Source organism: Pagrus pagrus (assembly GCF_965226575.1).
Source record: "Pagrus pagrus genome assembly, chromosome: 6".
Lineage (NCBI taxonomy): Eukaryota > Metazoa > Chordata > Actinopteri > Spariformes > Sparidae > Pagrus > Pagrus pagrus.
Window position 1 is genome coordinate 26,083,259 of NC_140190.1, and position 24,503 is coordinate 26,107,761.

The 24,503-nt window shown below is 39.0% G+C and overlaps 1 protein-coding gene across 1 annotated transcript in view; it reads right to left on the minus strand.

The window, feature by feature from the left end:
* The window catches only part of col24a1 (collagen type XXIV alpha 1 chain), a 97,192-nt gene that overhangs the window by 39,839 nt on the left and 32,850 nt on the right, over positions 1-24,503 (minus strand). Inside the window, exons 7-24 of the mRNA XM_084354428.1 lie at positions 24,402-24,455; positions 21,650-21,694; positions 20,662-20,715; positions 20,120-20,164; positions 18,755-18,808; positions 17,972-18,016; positions 15,944-15,997; positions 15,317-15,361; positions 9,944-9,997; positions 9,586-9,630; positions 9,117-9,170; positions 8,638-8,691; positions 7,724-7,777; positions 5,276-5,329; positions 5,126-5,179; positions 3,994-4,038; positions 3,732-3,785; positions 1,905-1,949 (exon numbers count right to left, since the gene is read on the minus strand). Coding sequence (XP_084210554.1) covers positions 1,905-1,949; positions 3,732-3,785; positions 3,994-4,038; positions 5,126-5,179; positions 5,276-5,329; positions 7,724-7,777; positions 8,638-8,691; positions 9,117-9,170; positions 9,586-9,630; positions 9,944-9,997; positions 15,317-15,361; positions 15,944-15,997; positions 17,972-18,016; positions 18,755-18,808; positions 20,120-20,164; positions 20,662-20,715; positions 21,650-21,694; positions 24,402-24,455 — 909 coding nt within the window. The remainder of the gene's footprint in view (positions 1-1,904; positions 1,950-3,731; positions 3,786-3,993; positions 4,039-5,125; positions 5,180-5,275; positions 5,330-7,723; positions 7,778-8,637; positions 8,692-9,116; positions 9,171-9,585; positions 9,631-9,943; positions 9,998-15,316; positions 15,362-15,943; positions 15,998-17,971; positions 18,017-18,754; positions 18,809-20,119; positions 20,165-20,661; positions 20,716-21,649; positions 21,695-24,401; positions 24,456-24,503) is intronic.

The window sequence follows — 24,503 nt, forward strand, 5'->3', positions numbered from 1 at the left end:
CATGTTGTGTCTTGAGAATGAGAGAGAAAGCAACAGAGAGCAAGAAACAGGCAAAAAGACACTTAAAGGGTAAAATAGAGTGAAAAAGTGTAAGACAAGAAACCGACATCTATGGTAAACACAAGGACATTTTTGTTCCATTCTGTAGCACCTGATTGAAGCTGGTTTTAAAGTGTTCCTCATGTATCATCACCTAGGGAGCATTATCCTGTTGGATGCAAGTAAAGCAGTTGAGCAGCGGGCGGATTAGTAGCAGAGTGTCTGTGAGGGGATGCAGCCTGCAGGCATGGGAACAGGAGCTCTAAATTGACCTCAAATCCCTTAATTAGGACATAAAGTGGGACAATGTGGTACCCTTTATTATTTAACAGAAGGTAATGGTTTAAAATGGGTTTCCATGTGACAGGGCCTTGACATGGGGGCTTTACAGTGCTGTTTTGAGGGTGATCTGGTTTCTCAGACAAAGCCTCAGTTACATATGAACTGGTATAACCATTAACCTTAAGATAGGGGGGAAATACAGCCCTAGTCACATATTGTTAAGGGCATTGATGTTCTCTATAACACATGCCTCTTTCTAGTGCACATATGTAAGTACAAACTGAGTCAGTGACATGAAAATCAAAGCACAGAGGTTGACATGTGAACTTCATTTAAATGCACACCTGTGGTTGCCTTTGGTAATTGAGGACTGATGCATGTTTTATTAGTTACGGACTGGAAGATGACTTGAAAATGGAAGCCTAAGCAGTCAATCTAAATTGGCAAAAGTACACTACACTGTAAAAACGCCTAGTAAAATTTAACTTGAAACAGTTTATACAGAGGCACTCAGTGAAGTCAGGCGACCTAAGGCCTCCTTGTACCGACCTTGGGTTAAACTGCACTAGTCAATAGTCTTTCTCAGTTTCTTACAATTTCTAATTTATTTGAAAGTGATGTAATGGCATTCATTAGAGCGTCCATATGTTTTAGAGTTGTATTTTTTTTCTCTGCATAGCCCCATGGCTCCTCCTTGGCTTCAAAGGCTCTTCTACTCAGTAAGTGCTTAATCCCTCTCATATGTGCACTGCAGCAACACAGTCCAACATGGCCCGCTCGGTTGCCTCCACTATGCACAGAATGCAAATATTAACATTAAGGGGCCTCCAGGAAGGACGGACATACTTTGAATGTTCAGAGCTGTTGTGTGGATATGAAGATTCTTCAAAGGGCAAACAAGTCCCAACATTTCTCAAGAGTATTTGTGTTGGGTATAAAGCAATAACTGAAGCATGAAACTGTTAGGCTGGGATTTTGTAATTAATTGGTTCATTTACAAACAATCCTAACACAGATGTTTTTAGACACTTGCAAAAACCAACAAGTTTTTTGGATTGTCATTTTCTTCTTATTACACTTTGACAAGATGCAACATAAGTATGATTCTGTGGAAACACCAGACGTCAGACATACTTTGGCAGGCTTTGGGCCATAAACAAATGTGCAACCCAAGTGGTTCACAGAGGATCTCAGATTTGCGTTCCTTCTGTTCTACTATTGTGTTCTGGCAGTTCCATAATGGGAACACTATTTGGCTCCAGATTTCTCTGATCATATAAAGTGGGTCAGGAGGAAAGCAAGACATACCAATATGCTCGTCTAGCTTCCTCCACAGTTGGATGATTTAATTCACCACTACAGAAGCACAGCATTCATCTTAACATAATGTGTACATTAATCTTGAGGAATTGTTTTTATAGTCTGTTTAAAGCACACATTACTTTAAATGTTTTAACGGCAGGAAATCAAGCTAATAAAAGCTACCACACAGGCTCCACATTGACATTCTCAAAGTGGGAATTAATGAAAAGCTACAGATGGCTGTTAATTAATGTCAGTCCTGTACATTACAAGCAACTTACTTGTGGTCCGATTTTTCCAACATTTCCCATGTCTCCTTTCTCTCCCTGCAAGCAGAAAACATCAAACAGTGTGTTGGTTAGCTTCCTGTAATTAAAGAGATGTCTGACACCATCCTGCCCTGCTACTACAACAGGACTTACAGGATATTACAAGTGTAAAAAGGAACACACACTCAGAATACATGGGACTGCGAATGACATGGTGTTGCTTCTTAATGTGGTTTACTAATATGCATGATGATAGTCCTGGAAGAAATCATTTTCTCTCCTAATTAAGAGCATGTTTACACCACAGTAAGTCTGAGCTTACAGTAAGTGGGTCACAAACATGGAGACACCGGTGCTCAAAAGTAAGCACTACACCATAATTAAGAACAATAAAATCTTGAAACACATGATACTATGATCGTGGCAGTGCATTTGTGGTGGCTACAAAAACCAATTACAGCCAATAAAAATGGTGAGTAACAGGTCTGGAATGCTGTGCTTTGCTGAAGTAAAGACTTAGAACAAACTGAGCTTCAAATAATCTAAGCTTAAGAAAACAAGATGTAAGATTGTCAAGGTCCAGAAGATGAAGGTATTCAGTCCTATCATAGATACATCAGATAGTCCTTGTTTTGGATAATTTGTTTGGAACTGCAGGACTTTAACATGAATGGCAGGAAGCCAATTAGAATAAAACATGGGCCCAGCACAGTCTGCAACAAATACATTTGATTTTTCTTAATTTCTCCACTTCTAAAAATTTGTTGCCAAACGGTAAATGTCTGGGCCTGGATGGGTTTACATTAGAATTTTTAGAAGAAATTTTGGCCAGAGATCCATCCTATTCTTATCCCTGCTATTAATAATAAAAGGTAATAAAAGTAATAAAAGGTGGTATCCCACCTTCTTGGAGAATTTATTTTTAAAAAAAGGATACAAAAAACCCTCTGGACTGTTCCTCATACATGCCCATTGGCCTATTTAGTGTGGCTTACAAATTAATTGCAAAAGTACTGGCCCGCAGACTTGAAAATGCGCTCCCTAAGATTATAAACCCAGACCAGGCCGGATTTGTAAAATCAAGGCATGGTACCAATAATGTATGTGGTGCACTTAATGTTATAAACTACCTTAACACTCTCAAAATCCAGCATGAGTTTTGTAGTTAGCACCAACATTATGTCTGACAAATTGTTACAGACCCCAGATATGTATTTATGACAGTGGTGTTGCACTCAGAAACTGTGGAGGGCGCCAAATCGCACAAAATGCAAATTTCTACATATTGTTGCTTTAAGGAGAAGACTAGACCAGTTGCAACTTCACAGGCTATTTCATGGTAGTTAGTTCAAGTCCATGTAGCTGTCCTGTTCAGTTATGAATCATCACGGACAGTCATAAAAATGATCTTGATGGCTGAAACCACCAAGTTCTCCATAATTATCCCATGATCTCAAAATATGGTTTTCCTGTTATCTTGAGTAATCGATCTTCTGTTTTCTCAATTAACAACACAAATGAATCTGTTATCACAAGAAAATGGGCTTTGTTATATTATATATACAATATATAATGAACTGCACATATCATACATGTTTTATATATTCAAGATATTTAATTGTTCAATTGTGCACTCTTGGATGTAAAGCATTTAACCAAAACCAGTGTGCACTCTTTTAGTGGAAAAATGTATCAGATTTATTTGATACTGAGATTAATTTTTCAAGTCCACAGTACTTGTTGATTTTTCCACACATATATACATCTACAAATATTGTGATAATATTGTCACAGTATAGTAATGACTGTACAGTCACTACATTATGAAATAACACTCACCTCTAAACCCTCTGGGCCAGGTTCACCTATGTAGCCTTTCCTCCCAGGTCTCCCCTTTAAAAACAGGCAGAGAGACAGACAGTCACACAAGTGATGATCAAAGGAGACCAACGCTCATAATGTATTTATCACATCTCATTGCAGCTGCTTCCTGATATAACATCTAAGTGCATTGTTTCATTCAAACCACCAGCAAAAGATCCAATTTGTGTGCATGTGTGTGTTTGTATATATACTGTATGTGAATTTGGGAGTTTCTTACAGTAGGGCCAGTGCTGCCAAGTGGGCCGAGTGGTCCTTCATCACCCTGTAGAAACACAGTACAGTTCATCATACACAAATATTAGTAAACATACACACACACGCAAACAGACGCCGTCTCATATACACAGTAGAGTCCAACAGACGTCTAAATACAGCTGGCACACCAAACAGCATGAACAAATACACAGGCAGTACCTTGTCTCCACTGTTCACCTTTTTTATCACTGAGAGAAATTCCATTTTGCTGATGATAACTTATGTTGGAGAGCCAGACAGTGACAGTGTTTTATTGTCACATTCATGCACAACAACAGGGCTGAAAAATATACTGCTTGGCTTAAAAGTAAGAAGAGTTCAACTCTAACGCACTGATGCAAAAGAACTGAGGCAGATGTTTTACATACCACATTCACCAACAGTTGCATTTGTAAAGGCCCAAAATGAAATACTGACTGTAGATTAGTTACATATGATTTTAACCATTTAAATATGATGATGCTCTCCAAATTTGCAACCATATTTTTTTTTTATAAGAAAGCCTTATGACTGCATGAGGGAATAGGTTGGAATGTTATATTGTTATATGGCAGCATAACTGTAGGCAAGCTTTTCATTTTTGCAGATTACAAAAACTTATCTATGTACACAATTACTCATTTTAGAATGTATCTGATGCTGTTTTATGATAAAACTCCATGTACAATAGAGACATGTACTGTATGTGAGAGGAGAGTAGATCCACTGGCTACACCTTTGTGAGTCGCTGCCAGGTCAATGTTGTAAAGTGTGTGTGTGTTGTACAGCTTCCAGAAGCTTCTGTTCCATTTTTTTTCCTGCGCTGGAAAATGTTCAGCCTTGTTTTTATAAGCACCCAATGGTGAACCATGACTTCACCCAGTGGAACATGCCCCGAGAGATACTGCAGAGAAAAAAACTCCCACTTGGATCTAAGCTGCAATTGTTTGAGATATGACTAGATGCTAAATGACAAGCACTGTACTACTTAATCTTGCCTCAGACTAATGATCTAATGGAAATCCCCTGATAAGCCATATTTTCCACTTTTCTGTATCAGTGAGGCAAGATCTGAGCCAAGGTGTGTAACTGAGTTGGTTGCTGAATCATCTTACCTGTGGTCCTTGTGGGCCAGGTGGGCCTTGGGGTCCTCTGGCACCCTGCAAACCCTGAAACACAGCCAAATGCATACATTCAATTGGATGAGTTTTAATGGAGGATGGAGAGAGCGACAGACGGAGAAAGAGAGAGAGATGATGTAGTACCTTTGGCCCAGGAGGACCGTTGGGCCCTGGTACTCCGATGTCCCCAGGGAAGCCCTTTTAAAAACAGAAGACATTGCTATTATGTTATTCTTATTTCAACCAATTGGTCATGAGTCACATGACCAGTGCATCTCTGTGTATATTGGAGGGGGGGGAATTACACCGCATTCAAAATGGTAAGAAACTAGGATTCCTATTTCTGTGTTGATGTACCACAGCAGGTCCTCTTTACAGATCACTGAAGGCATCCTGCATAAATCTGTATCAGACATACCACAGGGATGGGGCCTTTCTTGAACGCATAGACAGGCCTCTCAAAAGCTGATGTAAAGATAGGGACGGATTACTACTTAACTGATAGAAGCCGAATACCTTCAGGCACACATGCCATGACACAATCACTCATTTCAGGAAATATGCCTGCTAGCTGTGGCCTATGTGACCTATGGTCATTTGCACCACTGAGTGCAGAGTGTCTTTGACAATTTCCATGCTTTTCACATACTTTGCAGCAGCTACAATGACCTCTTTGACAAAAGTGAGGTTTTCTACATCCACAGCCAACATGCTTGAGGGAGATGCCAGAACAGGAAAAAACAGGGCACACAAAACTAATGTTGTTTTGGCGCAAAACATGGAGTAATGGAGCAACGGAGACATCAAGCAGGTCGTCTCACTGTCCCCAAAATGTCCAATTGTGTCAGAATAAATTAAGATTAGTTCAAATTTTTGCCAATGTTTCCAAGTATTTTCTAAATAATTTCAATTTGCTTTACTTTCATATATTATGATTATGATTATTATTGTTGTTGTTGTTATCAAACACTGTGGAAGACTGTAGAATTTCATCAATATTACAACAGATCAACAGTCTAAAGCCCCAATAGGCCTCAATCATCATTACACCAAACACTATGACTTTGGATACTGACGTACTCTCAGCATTGGAATATAGGTATATTTACTCAAGTTGAGTATTTCCTGCTGCTTTATACCTTTACTCCACTACATTTATTTGATAACTTAGTATAAGTTACCAGTTACTTTGCAGATTTCATCTTGTATCAGAACCAAAGTAGTGCATTTTTAATTAAATATATTTAATCGACAATCAGAAAAAAAATTATTGGATATCCAATAATGATTAAGGCAGAAGGTCAGTCAACCCATAGTTTACAGTATATACATACATGTAAATATATGTATAATTTACTTTTACTTGTACTCTTAACACTAAGTTGATTTGTGCCAGAAATGTACTTTTGACACTGTACACTGGACCACTGCATGATAAGGTATACACTGAGGTATAGGTTTCCCCCAGATAAACATTTTTGATCCCTATGCTAACTGCTACATTGTTCTTGATTGGCATTAGTATTGTGCACTGTGGTGGCATGTGGTGTGTGGTATTTCTTTTACACCATGTTTTAAATGTTCATGTTCGATCAGAACGTCACTGCAGCCTGTAGCTGTAGTTGTAGTGAGATCTGCATTTTTCAGCTACCTGCTACTTTAACCCTCACAATGACCTCCATATCTCTTTAATTTCTTTATGTGATCATAATCTTGAATGGGAGCATTCATAAAAGAGGTCCTGGCTTGGCTCTGTGCCTACCACATTACACACACTTCAATAGAAAAAGTAAAGCAGGATGATTATGTTTTATAGCTGCCTCTGTGTTTGGGCTCGCCCACTATCCATCTTTGCTTTATTCAGCATTCTGCACTGTGCAAAATTAACAGAGATGTAAAGCAAACTAATCTTTTGTTCTACTTTTTCTCAATAATGCTTAAGTTCTGCGCCTTTCAATATTGTGCCAATAACTTCCCCACTGCAACCCTCAGAGCTGCCTCTGAGACCGATGCAGATCAGTTTGACCAAAGAGAGGGTATCAGCAGTTTACTCTAAAATTAAGTTTGTCAGAAGAGACAAAACTCAGAAGGTACATGGTTGTTTTTTCTGTTTTGTAAGGAAAATAGTTGTAAGATACTTTCTTTATTGACACTTTGTGAGTTGAGTTTGTCTTCTTATTGGGCTAAGTAGCAAACTCACTGCTCACATAGTACATCTCCCAGCTGGAACTAGGGGGGCTATCAGATGATCACTTCTTGAGGGTCAAAGTAGTACTACTGTATGAGATAGGACAGGCCAGGGTAGGCTGGTTAGCATTCTAACTTCAATGGACATCTCTGCTCATGATGTTAGTTAATTTTAATGTTTCAAACTAAAATTCTTGCCAAATCTTACACATTGTACTTTGAAGGTAAACAAACAGTAAACCGTCATAACTTAAGTCTTATCTGCATTAGGCAGACACAAAGAATTGGTCACTGTTCACATAATGTAATTATGTTTGTGGTCCTGATCCTCCATTCTGAGAACAAATAAAATAATATGTTCAATAAAAAATACCAAAAAAAAAACTCCTCATATGTATGTCCTACCTCTGGTCCTGGAGGACCAGGTGGTCCTTGTGCCCCCATCTCACCGATTTTACCCTGTTGAAAAATACAGAAGACACACAAGGTCAAAAATAAATAAGAAACCACACTTTTCTTACCTTTTTCATTATGGTATTTTCTTTGGCTCTGATTTTCTCATACAATTCCTCTCTTTTATAATTTATGTAATGTTTTCTGTTATTATTGTCATGTAACAGTCTGGATCAGAAAGATAATATTTCTGACTCATTGTGATGTCACATTGTATTCTTGAAGCCATTTGATATGATGCAACAAAAAGCTTAATCACTCTGCTTGGTGAAGCTCAAACAACAAACTCTTCACTAATCAATCATAAACATAAGGCTGCATGTGAACTTGGTATATCATCAAGCCCCAAGGGTAGGTTCAAGTAAACAATGTGGTTATTCAGATTACTGGAGAACTGTCGTAACCTAAACTGCAACAATATCTGATGCTAAATAGACAACATCTGGATGTGTTTATAATGCATTCTGAACAAGGACAGAGGAGGCATTTCAATGTTTCATCTTTGTTTTTAATCTGCGCTTGATTCTGCTGGTAAGCAAACAAATTGATGTTTAAAGACTTTTATTCGGCTTCATGAAAAAGCCAACGTGTTGTGACTGCGACCAAAAACGAAATTCAGTTTACAAGCTCACAAAAACAGAGGCCGGTGTGGTACACTGTGGTTACTTGGCTTTATCTATAAAAGCTGTAAAAACCTGTCTAAAATGGCATGTCTGCACACACACACACACACACACACACACACACACACACACATACATACATACATAGAAGCACACACAAATGCACAAACAAAATTCACTTTCAGCCATGCCTACATGTGCACTCTTGGATGCACACACGCGTATACACTCACGCGGACGTACCGTTGGTCCTGGCTTCCCTATTGGCCCAGTAGGACCAGGCCCACCAGCAGCACCCTGAAAGATACAAACATAGCACTCTCAAACTGGTTTACACACCCTTTGTGTTTGTTGTGTCCATATAACTTTGTAAATGCTTTGATGTGCACATGTGCACAAACCCTCATTCACATGGGACAAGCATTATGTGGTGACTTCATATAATTAATGAGTCAACATCTGCATTTGTTCAAACAAAAATGCATTTTAATGATTTGTGGAAATCATTTGATTAATCTTTTTTGGATTTAGCAAAGACAAATGTTCCTGCTATTGACAAATAACTTGTCACAGCAGGAGGTAAACAGACATCTCATGAATAAAATCTCAAATGATCTTCGATAAATTGATGATAATAACAGTTTGATGTACAACATGTTCAGATATTGCACATTAGGATATTGTGTTTTGCTTAAAATCTTCTTGTGGGACAGCAGACATACCTTATCACCTTGGTACCCCATCTCTCCTGGTTGGCCCCTTTGTCCCACTTCACCCTGAATTTCACAGTATCATACAAAGATATAACACAACACTACCCTGCCACAGTGATGACAATACGAGAATAGATAAGAAATAGATACTGTAGACAAAGACCCCGTACATAAACTGTTAACATGACTGTTTGATACATTATAAAACACTATCAAGACAAGTTGAAATTTTGTCTATGTTTGAATATCATGAACAAAAATTGCCATACTGTAAAAAAACAAAACACATTGTGGAACAATACCAATATTCAACAAGACCTGCTTCCATGCTCTGTCTAATATCCTAAGATTTGAATTTGAGTTCACATTGTTGGGCGTGAATAAAAATGTCAACAGAAACTCTTGTAATATTCCCAACTACAGGTCTAATGACACATTACACACAGATACACTGCAATAATATAAATATTTAGATCACCTTATCACCTTTCAATCCAGGCAGGCCGGCTCGTCCTGCTGGGCCCTGCCACAGGAGGAGAGGAAGGAGGGATGGAAAGTAGTAGAATCAATCAATTAGACAGAAAGGGAGGTAGGGGGGTTATTATTTGAAAAGAATCAGTGCCTTCAATGACTCAATGATTCAATGACTTCTGCAAAATAAGTGAAGCAATGGAGGAGGCTGATGAATGATGAAAGTTGACATTTTAAAATGCAAACTGAATCTATGATGTGGAGATAGACAGTACATTATTATCTGGTTAAATTTGACAACTAACAGTATTCTTAACGATTTTCCTAAAATTTAAAACACATGCCTTAGTCAATGTCTAACATACCTGAGGTCCCACCATACCAGGCAGTCCTCGCAGTCCCTCAGGCCCCGGGTCCCCCTGTGGAGGGAAGGAGGCACACAATGGAATTTATGTATCACAAACACGCAGACACCCACACACACACTTTTATCCTCGCTCAGTGTTGTTATCTGAAACTGGCACTTTTTACACTTAATGTTTCCGGTTTCTTCTTGGCAGAAATGTTATTTTGACATGAGAACTATCTGCTGTTTCCTACACAGAGCATTCCTGTTTGTCACGGCCTTCCAACAGAACTAAGCCGTGTTGACAGTGTATCCCGTTGATCTGTATGGGTCTGGGCTTGGCCCTGCTAACTGCTGCCAGCCCACAACATCCACTCTAATTGACAGAGGCGAGGTGAGAATGGCTAGAATGTGTGGCTGGACAGAAAAATATCCTTTACAAGTAGACATGTGGTTAAGCTGGCCACTGATTTGGCGGTTTTCACTGTGACTGCCACAAACATGTCAGTAGCAATGATGTTGAGGTGACAATGGTGTGTGTGTGTGTGTGTGTGTGCAAGCACATGTACAAATATACCATTCACACAGATGCACACAAACACATTAAACTAAACACAGCCTTCGTTTCTATGTATATTTCAATTGCCTATAGTAAACATTTTAATTAAGGAAACTAGGCAGGTCCAATATTTAACTTACACAAGTGTGATTTGGAAACTTGAAGCCTTCAGTGCACATTCAGAGAGAACTGTCCTGTCGTGACATCATGTGTCCAAGAGTAAAAGTGTGGATATTTTCCACACTTTTACTGTAATAACTTTAATAATTATGCTTTCATAGATTCTGGAAATTTTTAATGAGGGAGAATGAGTAGATGTCAATTTATGGATTTTACGAGATACCTGAATTTTGGAAACTGAAAAATGAACTGTAAACCATATCAGACACAAATTATTATTCAAAGTGGCTTATTTGATCGACAACTGAAAATGACTAGAGACTAGAAAAACTAGAGAGAAGACAGTGTCTGCAGCATAGTGAATACAAAGAAATCTTGAACTTCTTATCTAACTTGAGACTGAAAATGTTACTATCAGAAGACTATCCTCTATCCAAAGTGTCACTGTCGTCAATGTGTGAAAAAGTCAAAGTGAGTGGTGAGTGAGAAAACATGGCTTAATTTTATGTCATCATAGACATGTGGTCCAAACTTGGAGTCCATCTGGACTGTGTAAAGCTGGTGTTTGATGCTACGGTTCCACTGTGGTACTGCAGCAGGACAGACACAAATCACATGCACTCAATCAAACAAGGCTTTCAACAGAAAACACATGGAAAATTACGTATTGAAAGAAGGAGATAAGCTGACAAAAAGAACTTTCCGCAAAAACTAAAGTGATCTGGTACATCAACATCCCACACAGAGCCTTTGCTCAAAATGCTTCCAAGATGTGGCCTGACTGCCAGGTGGTTAGAGATCATCCAAACCATTTTCTCCAAAGACAAGTGGTTAAAGACTTGACAAATACCAGACTGCTGAATTCCTGTACCTCTAGTTTCAACACAACCACCACAGCCTCAAAAAATCTAATCAAACATAAAATGTTTTAGCACCCTCTGTATTGTGCACGAGACTGTTTCGTATACTTGACACCTAACATGGTAGTGGGGACAGTACAACTAAATTATATGCAGGCCTCAACACACCACCTGAAAATGATTAAATAAAAAAATAAAAAAATGCTTGAAGTAAGGTTTGTTAAGCAGTGACACACACAAAAAGCCTATACAATTTCAAACAACTATTTTTGTCTCTGCCTCACCCTTTTGCTTTTCATTCAGGATGTGAAAGAGTGTCTGGCTGTATCACATTTTGTTGAGTCACACACTGGCAACGACATCAAGTGCATACCAGAACGAACACTTGCTGCTCTGTTTCTGCTCTTTCTGATTACTTAACAAAAGTTCTGACTTTGTGTAATTGCCTTTCAATAAATGAGCAGAGCCACAAAGGTGTGACTGACACTGGGAAGTGAAAATTAGTTTTAGATTTAGATGTCAAATTAAAGCTCTTTGTGAGATCTATCCTGTGTCAAAATCATGCAGCTGGAAAGTTGACTAAATATGAATTACATCAAAGACAGGATTAAGGAGGTCTAAGTATTTTGGCTCTCTTGTATGATCACTCAAAAGTACTTACAGGCAATAATTCGTTGATATAGTAAGTTACTACCGAATCTGCTTTAATGACAACTAATTAATTCCTCTCATTCAAATTATACTGTTGGTGTTGTTGTTTGGCCCTATCCATAATAAATAATTTATATTACATGCATATCATGTTACTGCTTTTAAGTCTCTGAATTTAATCTTGTTTAATGGTGTTCTAAAAAGCTTGCAGCCACATTAGCGACCTTTCAGATCTCAAAGCCCCAGTGTATTTTGGAATTTTTATGATAGCTCATATTTTTCCTTTCCTAGCAATGTTGATTAGCCACACTGCTTTCAAGAACGACTTATGTCAGAGTGACCACCATCGCTAATCATGCTAATGATGTTTATCTTGATAGATTGTTTATGATTGCCACGGTAATTGATTTTGTTGGACGATTAACCACGCCCCCATTGTCTGTTTGAAAAAGACTCTTAACCAAAAAAAACAGGAAGTAATACTGGCTAGAGTGGAGCTTTGATGTTCAACAAAACTACACAAGTGGAAAACAGATTCAGTTGTATGTTTGGCACCTTAACTGAAACTTAGTCTAGTCAGACCTTTAGTGTACAGCTTTTCTTTAACAAGATTTATATTTTAAAAAACAACAACAAAAGTGTTTTAAAGAGCAGTAGAGTCATTAAGAAGTCAAAAACGATGAGAGAAGACATGCTTTGTGGCCACATGAGATTTAAGTGACACGGCGCCTTCCAACATATGAATTTGTTTATGCTATGACCAAAACTATGACTTCACAAAGTCAGTCTTTGTCACAATCTACACCCTTTCAGACCCCAAGAAGCGAGCTGTGAAATAGGGAGGCAAGCCATATTAAAGACATTTGGATAAATTGCATTAAAAGATTAATTACATGCACACGCGATGTTTATAGATCAATGTAAGATGCTGGTTCAAACCACACACACAGAAAAAGAGATCAGCCATTCCGAGAGAAATCTGACAAGAATCTCAATGTCTTCTGAGTTTAGCATTGAATGTTCATGATTTGACATTTATAACACTAGTGTGTAGTTCATCTATAAACTTTATAAAGTTGCAACTGTTGTTTATAAACCTGTACAATTGCTTGATAAATGGTTTATAAAGCATTTCATTGTTAACAGTTAAGTAACTGTTAAATAAAGTTTAATAAACTGTAATTCACCATTTATTAATGATGGTTATCATAAAGTGTTACAGTGATCCTCTTTTTCATTGCATCTAGATGATTTGCTTCTGTCAACTTTTACAGCAACCCTTTGCATAAGCTGGGTCACGTTAGTCTGTTACAAATGATACACTGAATTACGGTGAAATATTCAGATGTAGTTGCAAATGAAGATGGAGTTTACTTAAGAGCTGTGCTACTCTCTTTAGTGTGATTGCCTCACATGTGTAACCCTCTCTGTGATAATATTCTTGTTAAAGTAAAAACTTAAAGAGGGTGTCTGTATGTTTAATGTCTGTGTCCATAGTAAAAGATGACATACAGCCAGTACCTGAGGTGAATGTTAAGGGGAAGCCAATCCACCCAGATGTGTCTTGAGCACACAGTGACCCTTCAAACACCCCAATAAATCCCCATGCTACAAGGACAGCAAACCAGTATAAATGAAGCTTGAAATGATGGCACGGGAAAGGTGCTGTACACAGTTGTCTCTATTTTGCTGACATGATCAGGGATGGTTTTAGAGGCCTTTTTTAACACTTGTATATTCCACAGTAAAAAAAAAAAAAACAGCGTGCTCTCTATTAGGCCTGTGACAGTCTTGACTCTTTCTAACTGCAGTAATAAGACAGAGCTTCCCGGATGGTTATGCTGGTAACATTTAAGGTCTTCGAGTAATGTTTTAAAACGACCAAGTTTTTTTAATTTTCAAAATTAATGTTTGACATACACCAATCATACGTCACATTTCCATATGTTTAACCTCAAATGTAACCAACCATGTAGGAAATCCTGAGTCACAGAGTGGCTGTTACATACAACAGGAAGGGAGAAGGTGTTGTAAAGGTTTTATGTTTCCCAAGCTATAGTGTAGTCTTCATCTAATTAGCTCACTACATCCGTTCTAAATTACAGTATTTCATCTTCCAATATCTAAATTGATCAGCTGACAAAGAATGAACAATAACCACCAAGTTCTTTTCTCTGCGCAACTCCATTACTATACATTTGGGAAATTTGCCCAGATTTAGGTTGTCCTTTCCTTCTCCTTCCTTCTTCCTCTATACATATTACTCTGTACTTCTCAGCTGCACTTCCACAACTTTTTGGTTCTGTCATTCCCACAAAGTTAAGGCCCATTCATGTGGTGTTGGATTAACTGAAAAAATGTGTTCCCCACTGGGAAAAAAGTTTGGTTGATGATAAGAAACTTTTTCTACATCACATAATACATATACATTTTTTGCTCACATCCAATGTGTTGTATGGTATTAGACTGTAACTGCTGTTGTCCACATCAAGAGAATAGAATAGTTATGTATTTGCATCGACCCTGACAACAAGTCAGGTTAAACAATATCTCAGTGGTTTTGTGTAGTGTACTTGTGCAGCAACAAGTCTGGGAGAAAATCACTTTGTAATACAACAGATCTTTGTAGCATCCATGTTGTTTCTACATTTCGACGAAAAAGCTCATGATTCATGAATACACTGAAGTCGTACGAACAACTTTTCAATTTAGGACATGGGATCACCCAAGGAGCACATGAATACACTATTAGCCAAGATAGTCCCTGTGGATTTTAGTAGTGGCTGTCATTAACAGTGAGAAATACACTGCTGCCATGAAAAACAAAAAACCCTGGCTTAAGTTCAGCACATCCTGCTATCTATCATCGAAACCACAATCCAACCACTAGAGACAGACATGTAGAAAGAAAGATGGACAGACATGCAATCTCGGAAACAAGTACAAGAAGAGACAGAAGCAGAACTGTGAGCCAAATGAATGACAGATGAAACAAAGTGCCTATTTGGCATGGGAAATGTAACACATTAATATTATTATTATTATTATTTCTTTTATTTGAACAGGGACAGTGCACAATAAAACATTAACCCTATATATAACAAGGAGAAATGCATTGCACCGGGTTTTAGCAAGTTGCTATTTTCCACCCGTAGTCCCTGTCCCTATCAATAAAAATTAACATTGCAAAACTGATACTCACCCTCAGGCCAGGAAAGCCGCTAATGCCAGTCCCACCAACAGGCCCCTGTGAAACATCACAGCAACATCCTAAGTACACAGGATAGGACACTTACAGTATTACACATTCCTCATTCCCAAGACTATATTGGAAATACTGTAAGTGTCATTTTTGTTATCACGCACCAACATTTGGGATGAGAAAGCATCGCAACAAATTTATGTCTGAAACCCCAAAAATGTACAGGCTGAGCAGTAATTTGGATACTTGACCACTGAAGAAAAAATTGAAATGCTCAGTACTTTAGTAGACTATCTGTCCATCTTCTGCTCTTTTTCTTCAAGAATTTGCATCAGACTTGGCGTGAAAGGTTTATCTGTGTTAAAATCTTATCCACTTTTGTGTTTTTCTATTAGATGCTATACAAACAGTTAAGAAGTGGAAACAAAAAACCTTCAGAATAAGTTTATAGGAATAGTCTGTAGGATCTAGCCGAGTACTGTGCACCTGTAAACACAATCACTGATGAGATAGGGCAAGTCCGAAGCAGGGAAAGCCAGATTTTAGAGATGGATAACAGAAAGGGGGAGGTAGATGAAAAGTTCAGGACAAAAGAGAGGACAGCTGAATTCACCAGGAGGTTCTCACCTCATTGCCATCAGGACCAGGAGGCCCCCTTTCCCCCACATCACCCACCACACCCTGTGAGAGAAGTACATCCACATTCAGTTTATGCAAGTCCGGGCAACCACTGCTAAATGTACCCTCCAATCGCAGTTTTCTTCCATGCAGGTGAATGAACAGAACTTTTTTCAGCTTTTTACTTTCTTACAGTAACTTCATTTGTATGTTTTCTGTTACTCATTGCATTTACTTTACATAAAGCGTGTAACATGCAAGCTGTTGATCAAGACCAAATTTGTATTGACATGGTGTGAATGAATGCTTATTTAATGAAGCAAGATTAGCATGTATTGGTAATCTTATGGACTGGCTTACAACAGCCCTTAGGCCACAGACTCTGATCCAGTTGGCCAGACATCGCTCAATGTTCCAGAAAAAACCCTTTGGATGAAAGAGACACTGGGCTGCCTGCCCGCTTGGCAACTTCAACACAGAAAAGCTAAGGCTTGTTTTTAAAACATTATCTTTTCACAGTGTGAGGCCTGACTTTGACATTCCATCTGTCTTTATCTTAATCTAACTGGCTTTTTTTAATGCCACCCTTGAACAAACTTGGCATTGCAGGACCAATGCCAAACTACATGCCATTAAGCATTTCCAATATAATTTTGCCACACCTTGACTAGTGTTAAATCCTCTCTTCTTTTCTCTGTCTGCACTATTTAACCAGTTGTTCAACTGTCCTGCTCATTTAACACATTCACAACAGATGCCGTTTACAAATGAATCTCCTGTTGATGTCTCTGGGGTTTCTGTGGATGTGAAGTACTGCTATTTTAAGAGGACATACAGGTCCTTGTATAAGTATTCATCCCCTTGGTCTTTTCCACATTTTGCAGTGTTAAAACCTGGAATTCAAATTGATTTTATTGGGTGTTTTACCATTTGTTTAACACAGCGTGCATAGTGCTTTGAAGGTGCAATATAGCTTTTGATGTGACACAAGCAATGATTGAGACGAAAAAAAGGAGACATATGCTGGATGCAAGTGGATGGTAAAGTTTGGGTCTCTTGCAGACTGAAAAAAACAATTTGCTTGGATTTGGCTCCATCCATCTAGCCCTCAATCCTGATCCATTTCTAAATACCTGCCTATGAAAAGCATCACCACAGCATGCTGCTGCCACCACCATGTTTCACTGTGGGAATGGTGTGCTCAGGGCTATGTGCAGTGTTGAGTTTCTGCCACACATAGTGTTTTTGTGGTTCAGTTTTGATGTCACCTGACCAGAGTACCTTCTTCCACATGCTTGCTGTGTCTCCCACATGGCTTGTGACAAATTCCAAACCTGATTTCCTATGGCTCTCTTTCAGCAACAGCTGCCTTCTTGCTACTCTCTCATAAATGCCAGATTGGTGTTGTGCACAATGAATAGTTGTCCTGGAACAGATTCTCAGGGTTACTATTGGCCTCTTGGTTGCTTTTCTGATTAACGCTCTGCTTGTTGGATTCATCAGTTTAGGCTGCTGGCTTACTCATGGTGGATTTGCTGTTGTGCCATATTCTTTCCATTTTCTAATGATGAACTTAAATAATTTAATGGGGCTTTGTGAGATATTGAAAGCTTGGATTTTTTTTATAACCTCACCCTGCTTTGTACTTCTCCTCAACTTTGTCCCTGACCTGTTTGGTGAGCTCCTTGGTCTTCATGATGCTGTCTGTTAAGTTTTGTTCTACCTCAAACTCTGAGGCCTTCACGGCACAGGTATATTTATATTGAGACTAAATTGCACAAAGTTGGACTCAATTTAACTAATTATGTAACTTCTAAAGGCAATTATTTGCCTTTTACAACAAAGGGGGTTTATATAGTATATTGTGAAACCGATATTGGCAACATTTCTGTCTGTTGTATCTTCCAGAGAATCTCCCAGATTTTCCAGATGCACCCCTTCAGCAGCTGTCTCCCTAGTCCCATAGCTTCTGGTAGATGAAAAACGTGTATATATATCTACGAACTATGGCAAAAATGAAAATGGATTCATTATTACGTGTCTTCCTTTGGGACCAGGTTTTCCAACAGGACCAGGAATGCCCTACAAAAGAAAAAGAAGAGAATGTTTCAAATTTGGGATATGAAACTGTGTTGCTCACAGGGAACTGGACTAAAAACACATTTTAAACACTGGCCTAAAGTTAAGAGAAATTTAGAAAATATATGTAAGAGAAAGATGGCACTGATCTTCTTATCTCATCTATCTGAATAGGATGTAGACCACACTCCTCATATACCATGAAACTGCATATTCTTGATATGGCCAATATTAAGCCAGGATTTAAGAAACTGTTTCATCACATTGAATGAATAGTTCCCTTGGCACAAACCAAACTGATGTAATGCAAGCCATAACAGAGTCATAAAGATCAGGATTTCCTTGGGACTGGAATCTCCCAAGAATGAAGGAATGAGTGACATCATTCTGGCATAGGCTAAACGAAAAATATCATTTTCCTCACATATTTTCTTGTAACCTAATAATGTTAAAAGACAGCTTTTAATATCTGCTGCCAAGCATAATTTTACCTTTGTTCTGACATACATCTGTATGTAGATATATCAAGCTATTCTGAAGAAGAGCCGACTGCAGGTTGATTACTAGAAAGTGCTATCCCAAAATTTCTCATTCTAGCTGGCATCTATCAAACTCACTCAGGGAGGTTCTAATTACCAGACAAAGATGTGCAACTAAATGGAGTGGGAATACCTGAAGAAGAAGACGTTATTAGAGACATCCTATCATCATGTGCACTTAATATAAAGAAACATCACTCACTGTCTCCCCCTCCAGCCCTGGTGGCCCAGCAACACCAGGAGGCCCAATGAAACCCTGGAAATTAGCAGAATTTCATATAACAATACTGTCTGAACATCACAACAATACCACATTTTCAGCAGTCCGATATAGTATTTCTGAGACTTTCATGACCACAACCCTGATGGATCCTCTGGGAAATTCTGGGGGGATATTGGCTGGTCATCTGTGCATTATTCAGTCTACCATCTCTCTTCACATTCTTTGTAACTTTCTTTGAAAACAAGCAAGCGTTTAGCATCACTCACCAAACTGCATTGCAACTTTGAGCTCTAACACAGGTGTTTAATATATTTCCTTCCTCATAGAAAGACTAGAAAGCCAAATTCTTAAGTATTGTAAATCCACCATCATTTACATCCATGTTTACTTGTAAACAGTCTTCTTCTTCCCTGTCTTTGCTTGCACATTGCTGCATACGTTGGTGTGTTACCGCCATCTGTCGGTCAGTGTAACTGAATTTGGAATTTGCTGCTAAGTATGATGTGGCTAGATCATGAGACTATGAGTATATTAATCCAACACATGTAAGTCAACGCATACACTTGAGGTGCTGGAATATCTATATATCCTATCATATTATAAGTGGTTGTGGATTGTCGGCTAACGTCTATCCGAAATGAAGCTATTTAGCCCCCATGCATAATATTAGATATGAAAGCTGTTTCTACATCAGCTGCCTTTGGAATAATAATGCCCAGGAGCAGCCACTTAATAATAAATCTGTGATATAAAAGCCTGAAATACATTAGCTGTACTATAATTCTGGACATAATGACTGAGCTTTTGTTTTGCATTAAAATATTTATGTCGGTTGGCGTAGGACATAATATAAGTAATAATACCCTCTTTTCCTCTCTCTCTCACACACATATCCAATCATTGCTGTCCGACTTTGTGGCTCTTTTTCACCTGCCTGCTTCACTCTGACATAGTAATCCCACCTATCCGTTTTCTCTGAGCTGCAAGTCCCTTCTCTCACTAGCTCATTGGACGGTCTTCAGTCTACTTTCATACTTTCGCCCATCTGTTTGTCTTCTGTCCTCCTCTCTTTTTTCTGTTCTCCTGTTTTTGGGGGCATTCCTGCTTGCTGAGGAATGACACTAAGAAAAACCAGTCAGCCTTTATAGATACAACCCAGAGCCTGGACCAGCCCCCACAAGCAGTCTCAAATTAGGCAGTATGTCAGAAATACAACTCAGAAGTCTCTCTGGAGCAAAACTGTGGGCCTGACACTGCCCTAATCCTTTCAGGAAATTAAGCGTTCAATCCAGTGCTGCTGAAGAAAAGAGGGCAGAGTGAGAGCAGAGTGCCAATTGTACTTACGCGGACACCTTTAGGCCCTGGGTTACCTTGCGGCCCCGCTGAGCCCTGCAACAAAAGACAGACTGGTGAGGAGGACTTATTGTCACAATACCTGCAAACGCAGTGATTTCACATGGTGAGACAAACCTAAACACATAAAACTCTGAATGGTCTGATAAGAGAAATACAGCAGGCTTGACTGACAGACAGCTAAAAAGAAAACACATGGGTTTTATACTTTAAGTTTCACTTTATATTTCCTTGTCTGCACCGCTGGCAGTGCACATGGTTTAAGACCACAGACTGCACACGAGAAAAGACATCAGGAAACCGATTCCATTAGTTTGTGCATTTCATTGTAAACTATATCTTCAAATGCAAAGTATTTCTTGACCACTTAATTCCACATCCAAAATGGGTGAAAAAATGCACATAGGAAAGCAGAAAGCAGTGTGCATTATGCAGTTATCATTTATGATGCTGTGAATTCTTAACAGAGCAATGAAGAATCTAAGAGGATCGATGAAGGAACTGAAAGCATATTTTTGTATTTTTCACTGCACCTGCCTGCCAGGGTAACCTGCAGCCCCAGCTTCCCCAGGAAGTCCTGGTACGCCCTGTAGCAGAGAGAGAGAGAGGGAGCGAGAGAGAGAGAGAGAGAGAGAGAGACAGACAGAGAGTGAATGAACGCTGAATAGGGAGATTAGATGGATGGATAAAGTGAAAGAGGAGACACACAGACCTCTACCACCATTGCCAACTGAGGAATAAAACAAGCACTGTTCATTCCAGACAGCCTCCAACAAGACACCCCGTCTATTACTGTACCTTTCTACACTGCTTCTGCACACCCCTCCCTCACTGACTCACACTGCTGTTTTACCAGCCCCATGTTGAAATGACACTATACACTTTAAACATTCATCTGATGCTCTTGTCTAGCACAACCTAAAAAACCTAAAAATGACATTGCATAAATCACAGACCTTGAACAATAAAGCATTTTCACTATAATATTCATATTCTTATAGCATTCACAATGTATGTCTAACAGAACCATAAAACATATATGAGCATTTTATCTTGTTTTTGTTTAGATTTCTCATTCTCAAACCAAAAAGTAGTAATCTTCAATCAACAATAAAGTGATCAAATGTTTTTTTTCCCTTGAACCTCTATTTTTAGTTCCTTCCGATGTGGACATCTGTAATCTCGTTAACTGTAAGCATTTTGATGAGGTGAAAAGTTTTTCCATCAATGAGAGGATAAGCGGATAAAAGGAACAACTGACTAGAGGGGACAGCGGAAGGAATTATGCAACTGGCTGGTGACGCACACAGTCACATCTGTGTTTTCTGTGTGTGTATGTGTGTCAATTTGTATATGAACTAACCCTGTTTGTGTATGTGGGAATGCTGTGACTCCAAACATCGATCTAAGGCTTTCCCTGTAAATGTCCCATCAGAGCTAATGACAACTGCTGAAGATGATAATATAATAATAAAAAATATTGTTTTGCTTACAAACACACACGCGCTCATCAGCACTTACTTGTTCTCCTGGCAGTCCGAATGGCCCTGGATAACCTTTAGGACCCTTGAGGATGGAATAAACAATTATGTTTTTTGTATGTTTCACATGAAAAACACCAAAGACACTGACAAGAATAAGAAATCTCAGGCCTTTGAGCTACAGGATAAAGTCAGCATGTTTACATGCTCACAATGACAATTCTTACAAGATGGTGTTCAGCAGGTATAATGTTTACCATGTTCACCATCTTAATTTAGCATGTTAGCATGCATACATTCGTCAATTAGAACTAAACACAAGTAAAGCGTAGGCTGCGGGGAATGACATCATTTATGCAGGTTTTTTGTTTATAAAAGGTCAAGTTCAGGTCAGTCAAAAGTTGTCGAGATTTTTCACACAAGACCTCATGGTGGCACTACAGTAAAAGTCAGGAAATCACCAGACATTTTTTTACTGTACGTAAATAAACTTACATACATGTAATTACATATTAGCATCGATCCTCTGGGAACCATGAATATTTGTATCAGATTAATAGCAATCCATCCGACAGTTGTCGAGGCATTTCACCAGAAGAAAAAAAATGTAAATGTGCTGGTGGGATCAGAGGAAAATTCAATCGATCACCAAAGTTTTCTTTGGACCAGGATCATCTGTATGAAGTTTCACAGCAATCCATGTCATAGCAGATTTCAGTCTGGAGCAGTGTGGGGGGCTGTGCAACCAACAATGCAAAGGACATTGAAGAGGACTACTAGTGAGTGATTTGATGAAGAATTGCAGAGCTTGCAGTTGTTATTGCACATCTCAATAATGCTCAATTATATTATGTGTATTTTTACGATGCATTGTTAAGGGATCTAAGAATATTCTGTATCCTCTTTCATGCAGCCAGCATCACTCTAATCACGGTATCACTCTCAGTTAATTATCTCTGAACTGGGACGGTGTGATTTGCAAGCTAGCAGGCTAATTCTAACTGTGAATTCCAAGCCATGTAAGACTGACATTTAAAACGTGTTTAATGGTCAATATTAAACTTCATATGAGTTATACCTCCTGTTACTGTTGGGCAGATATTTGTAAGGAGATTTGTGGGGGTGTGTGGGCATGTGTGTGGATCAGATGAAATTGGGCTAAGGTTAAAAGAAGGTGATGACATTTTTGTGCTAATGTTTAATTTCTCACTTTAGCTACATGATCCCATATGTCCTGTGTATTGTTTCCAGTAACCAGTCCCTGGCCCATTTGGGGTTCGGACCGATCATTTAAACATTAATCTTTTGCAGAGTACTGTGTGTGTGTGAGGATTAAAAGGAAACTTACTTTCTATAAGATTAATAGTTCGCTCATCCTATCCACAGTCAGTTTTGTGCCAAATTCCACATTAAGTTGAACGAGCACTTCTTTGTAAATTAAACAGGATTTATTGTTCAGTAAATCAGAGCTTTTCTTCTCTCAGGCCCTTTTATTTTCCCTTTGACGTGATTATCAACAACAGATGTTTACAGGTCCAAAACACAAGGTCATGGCCAGGTCACTATCCTTTTGGGGCAGCAAGAGATCTTCCTGAACGGTATCATTGACTCCATCGTGTGCTTCCGAGGTTGTGACATATGAACCTTCACACTCAATAAAAGGCCCACTTGGGGGTGAAGAGCATAACCCCTGAGCCAGTCATTTCCTCTGGAAATACTTGAAGGGGCACAGTTCATGTACTGGGTATATTAGGTTCAGCTACTGCAAACACTGGGATGGCCTCCTGGGAGGCAAGGTGAAGGCTATGCTATGTGGAGACCAGACTCAAAGCTTCAATAAGAGGCTACTTGGACAACTGTGGAGACGTAGCCATGTGGGCGACCTACAGTAGCAGTTTAAGTCTGTTTTGTATCAAAAGGACACAGGCTTAATTCAAGCAACAGCTAAGCTGAACACAGCAACACAGCACAGCATGTACATTTGAAGATACTTCAGCTAGAAGAAAAATATGTGTGTGTATATGTGTGTTTGAACATATGCACACTGGTGGACATAGAGAGAACAGCAGTGTCCTTCATTTTACTAATAGAAGCGGCCACAAAATTCTCCTTCTTTAGAACATGACAATTGCTGACCTGAGGAGTCATGGGATATTGTGCATGTCATTGACCCCCTGACTCTGGGCAGGGTGCCTTTCCTCTTTTGGATGACCTTTGACATTGACCTCAAAGCCAATCAGGTTTAAGTCAGGCAACACCAAATCCTAACAGATCTGAAGCTTTAACTGAGAGGGGCAGCAACACAGATGGAGGTATATGGAACGACAGTGAAGATGAAGAAACAGTGTGAGGTTAGTAGATGAAGTAAGACAGAAAATGAGCGAGAAAAGGTTACAAATATCTGTACATGTTTCTTTCTATCAATATGAAGCCAGACAGGAAGTCTCAAGACAGGCAGAGAGCAGGGTGGGCTGTAGGCTGTCTCTGACAGGGTAACATAATACTGACCACATTAAGAGGCCTCAGCTCATGGCTGTGGCTAACGCTTTGGGGAGAACACAGAGGGAATACAGATACAGTGGCAGTCAGTCTTAACTTGAACTCTTTAACTTAACCAACCTGTAACTTGTTTCAACCAGATATACATATATGTGTAGTGTGTGTTTTGCCTCACATTAACACAATACATCAATACTTGGACAAGTCATAAAAAAAATAACTGAGTCTTAAAAGCCTTCTTCTGTTTTCAGAATCAGTTAAAGGTTTAAACACAACCAGCTTGTAAATCTTACCGGTCGACCTTGAAATCCATCCAGCCCAGGCAAACCCCGTGGACCTCTGTCACCCTATTAGAACAAATAAAGGAAAGAGTATATGAGTAATTTTACAAATGT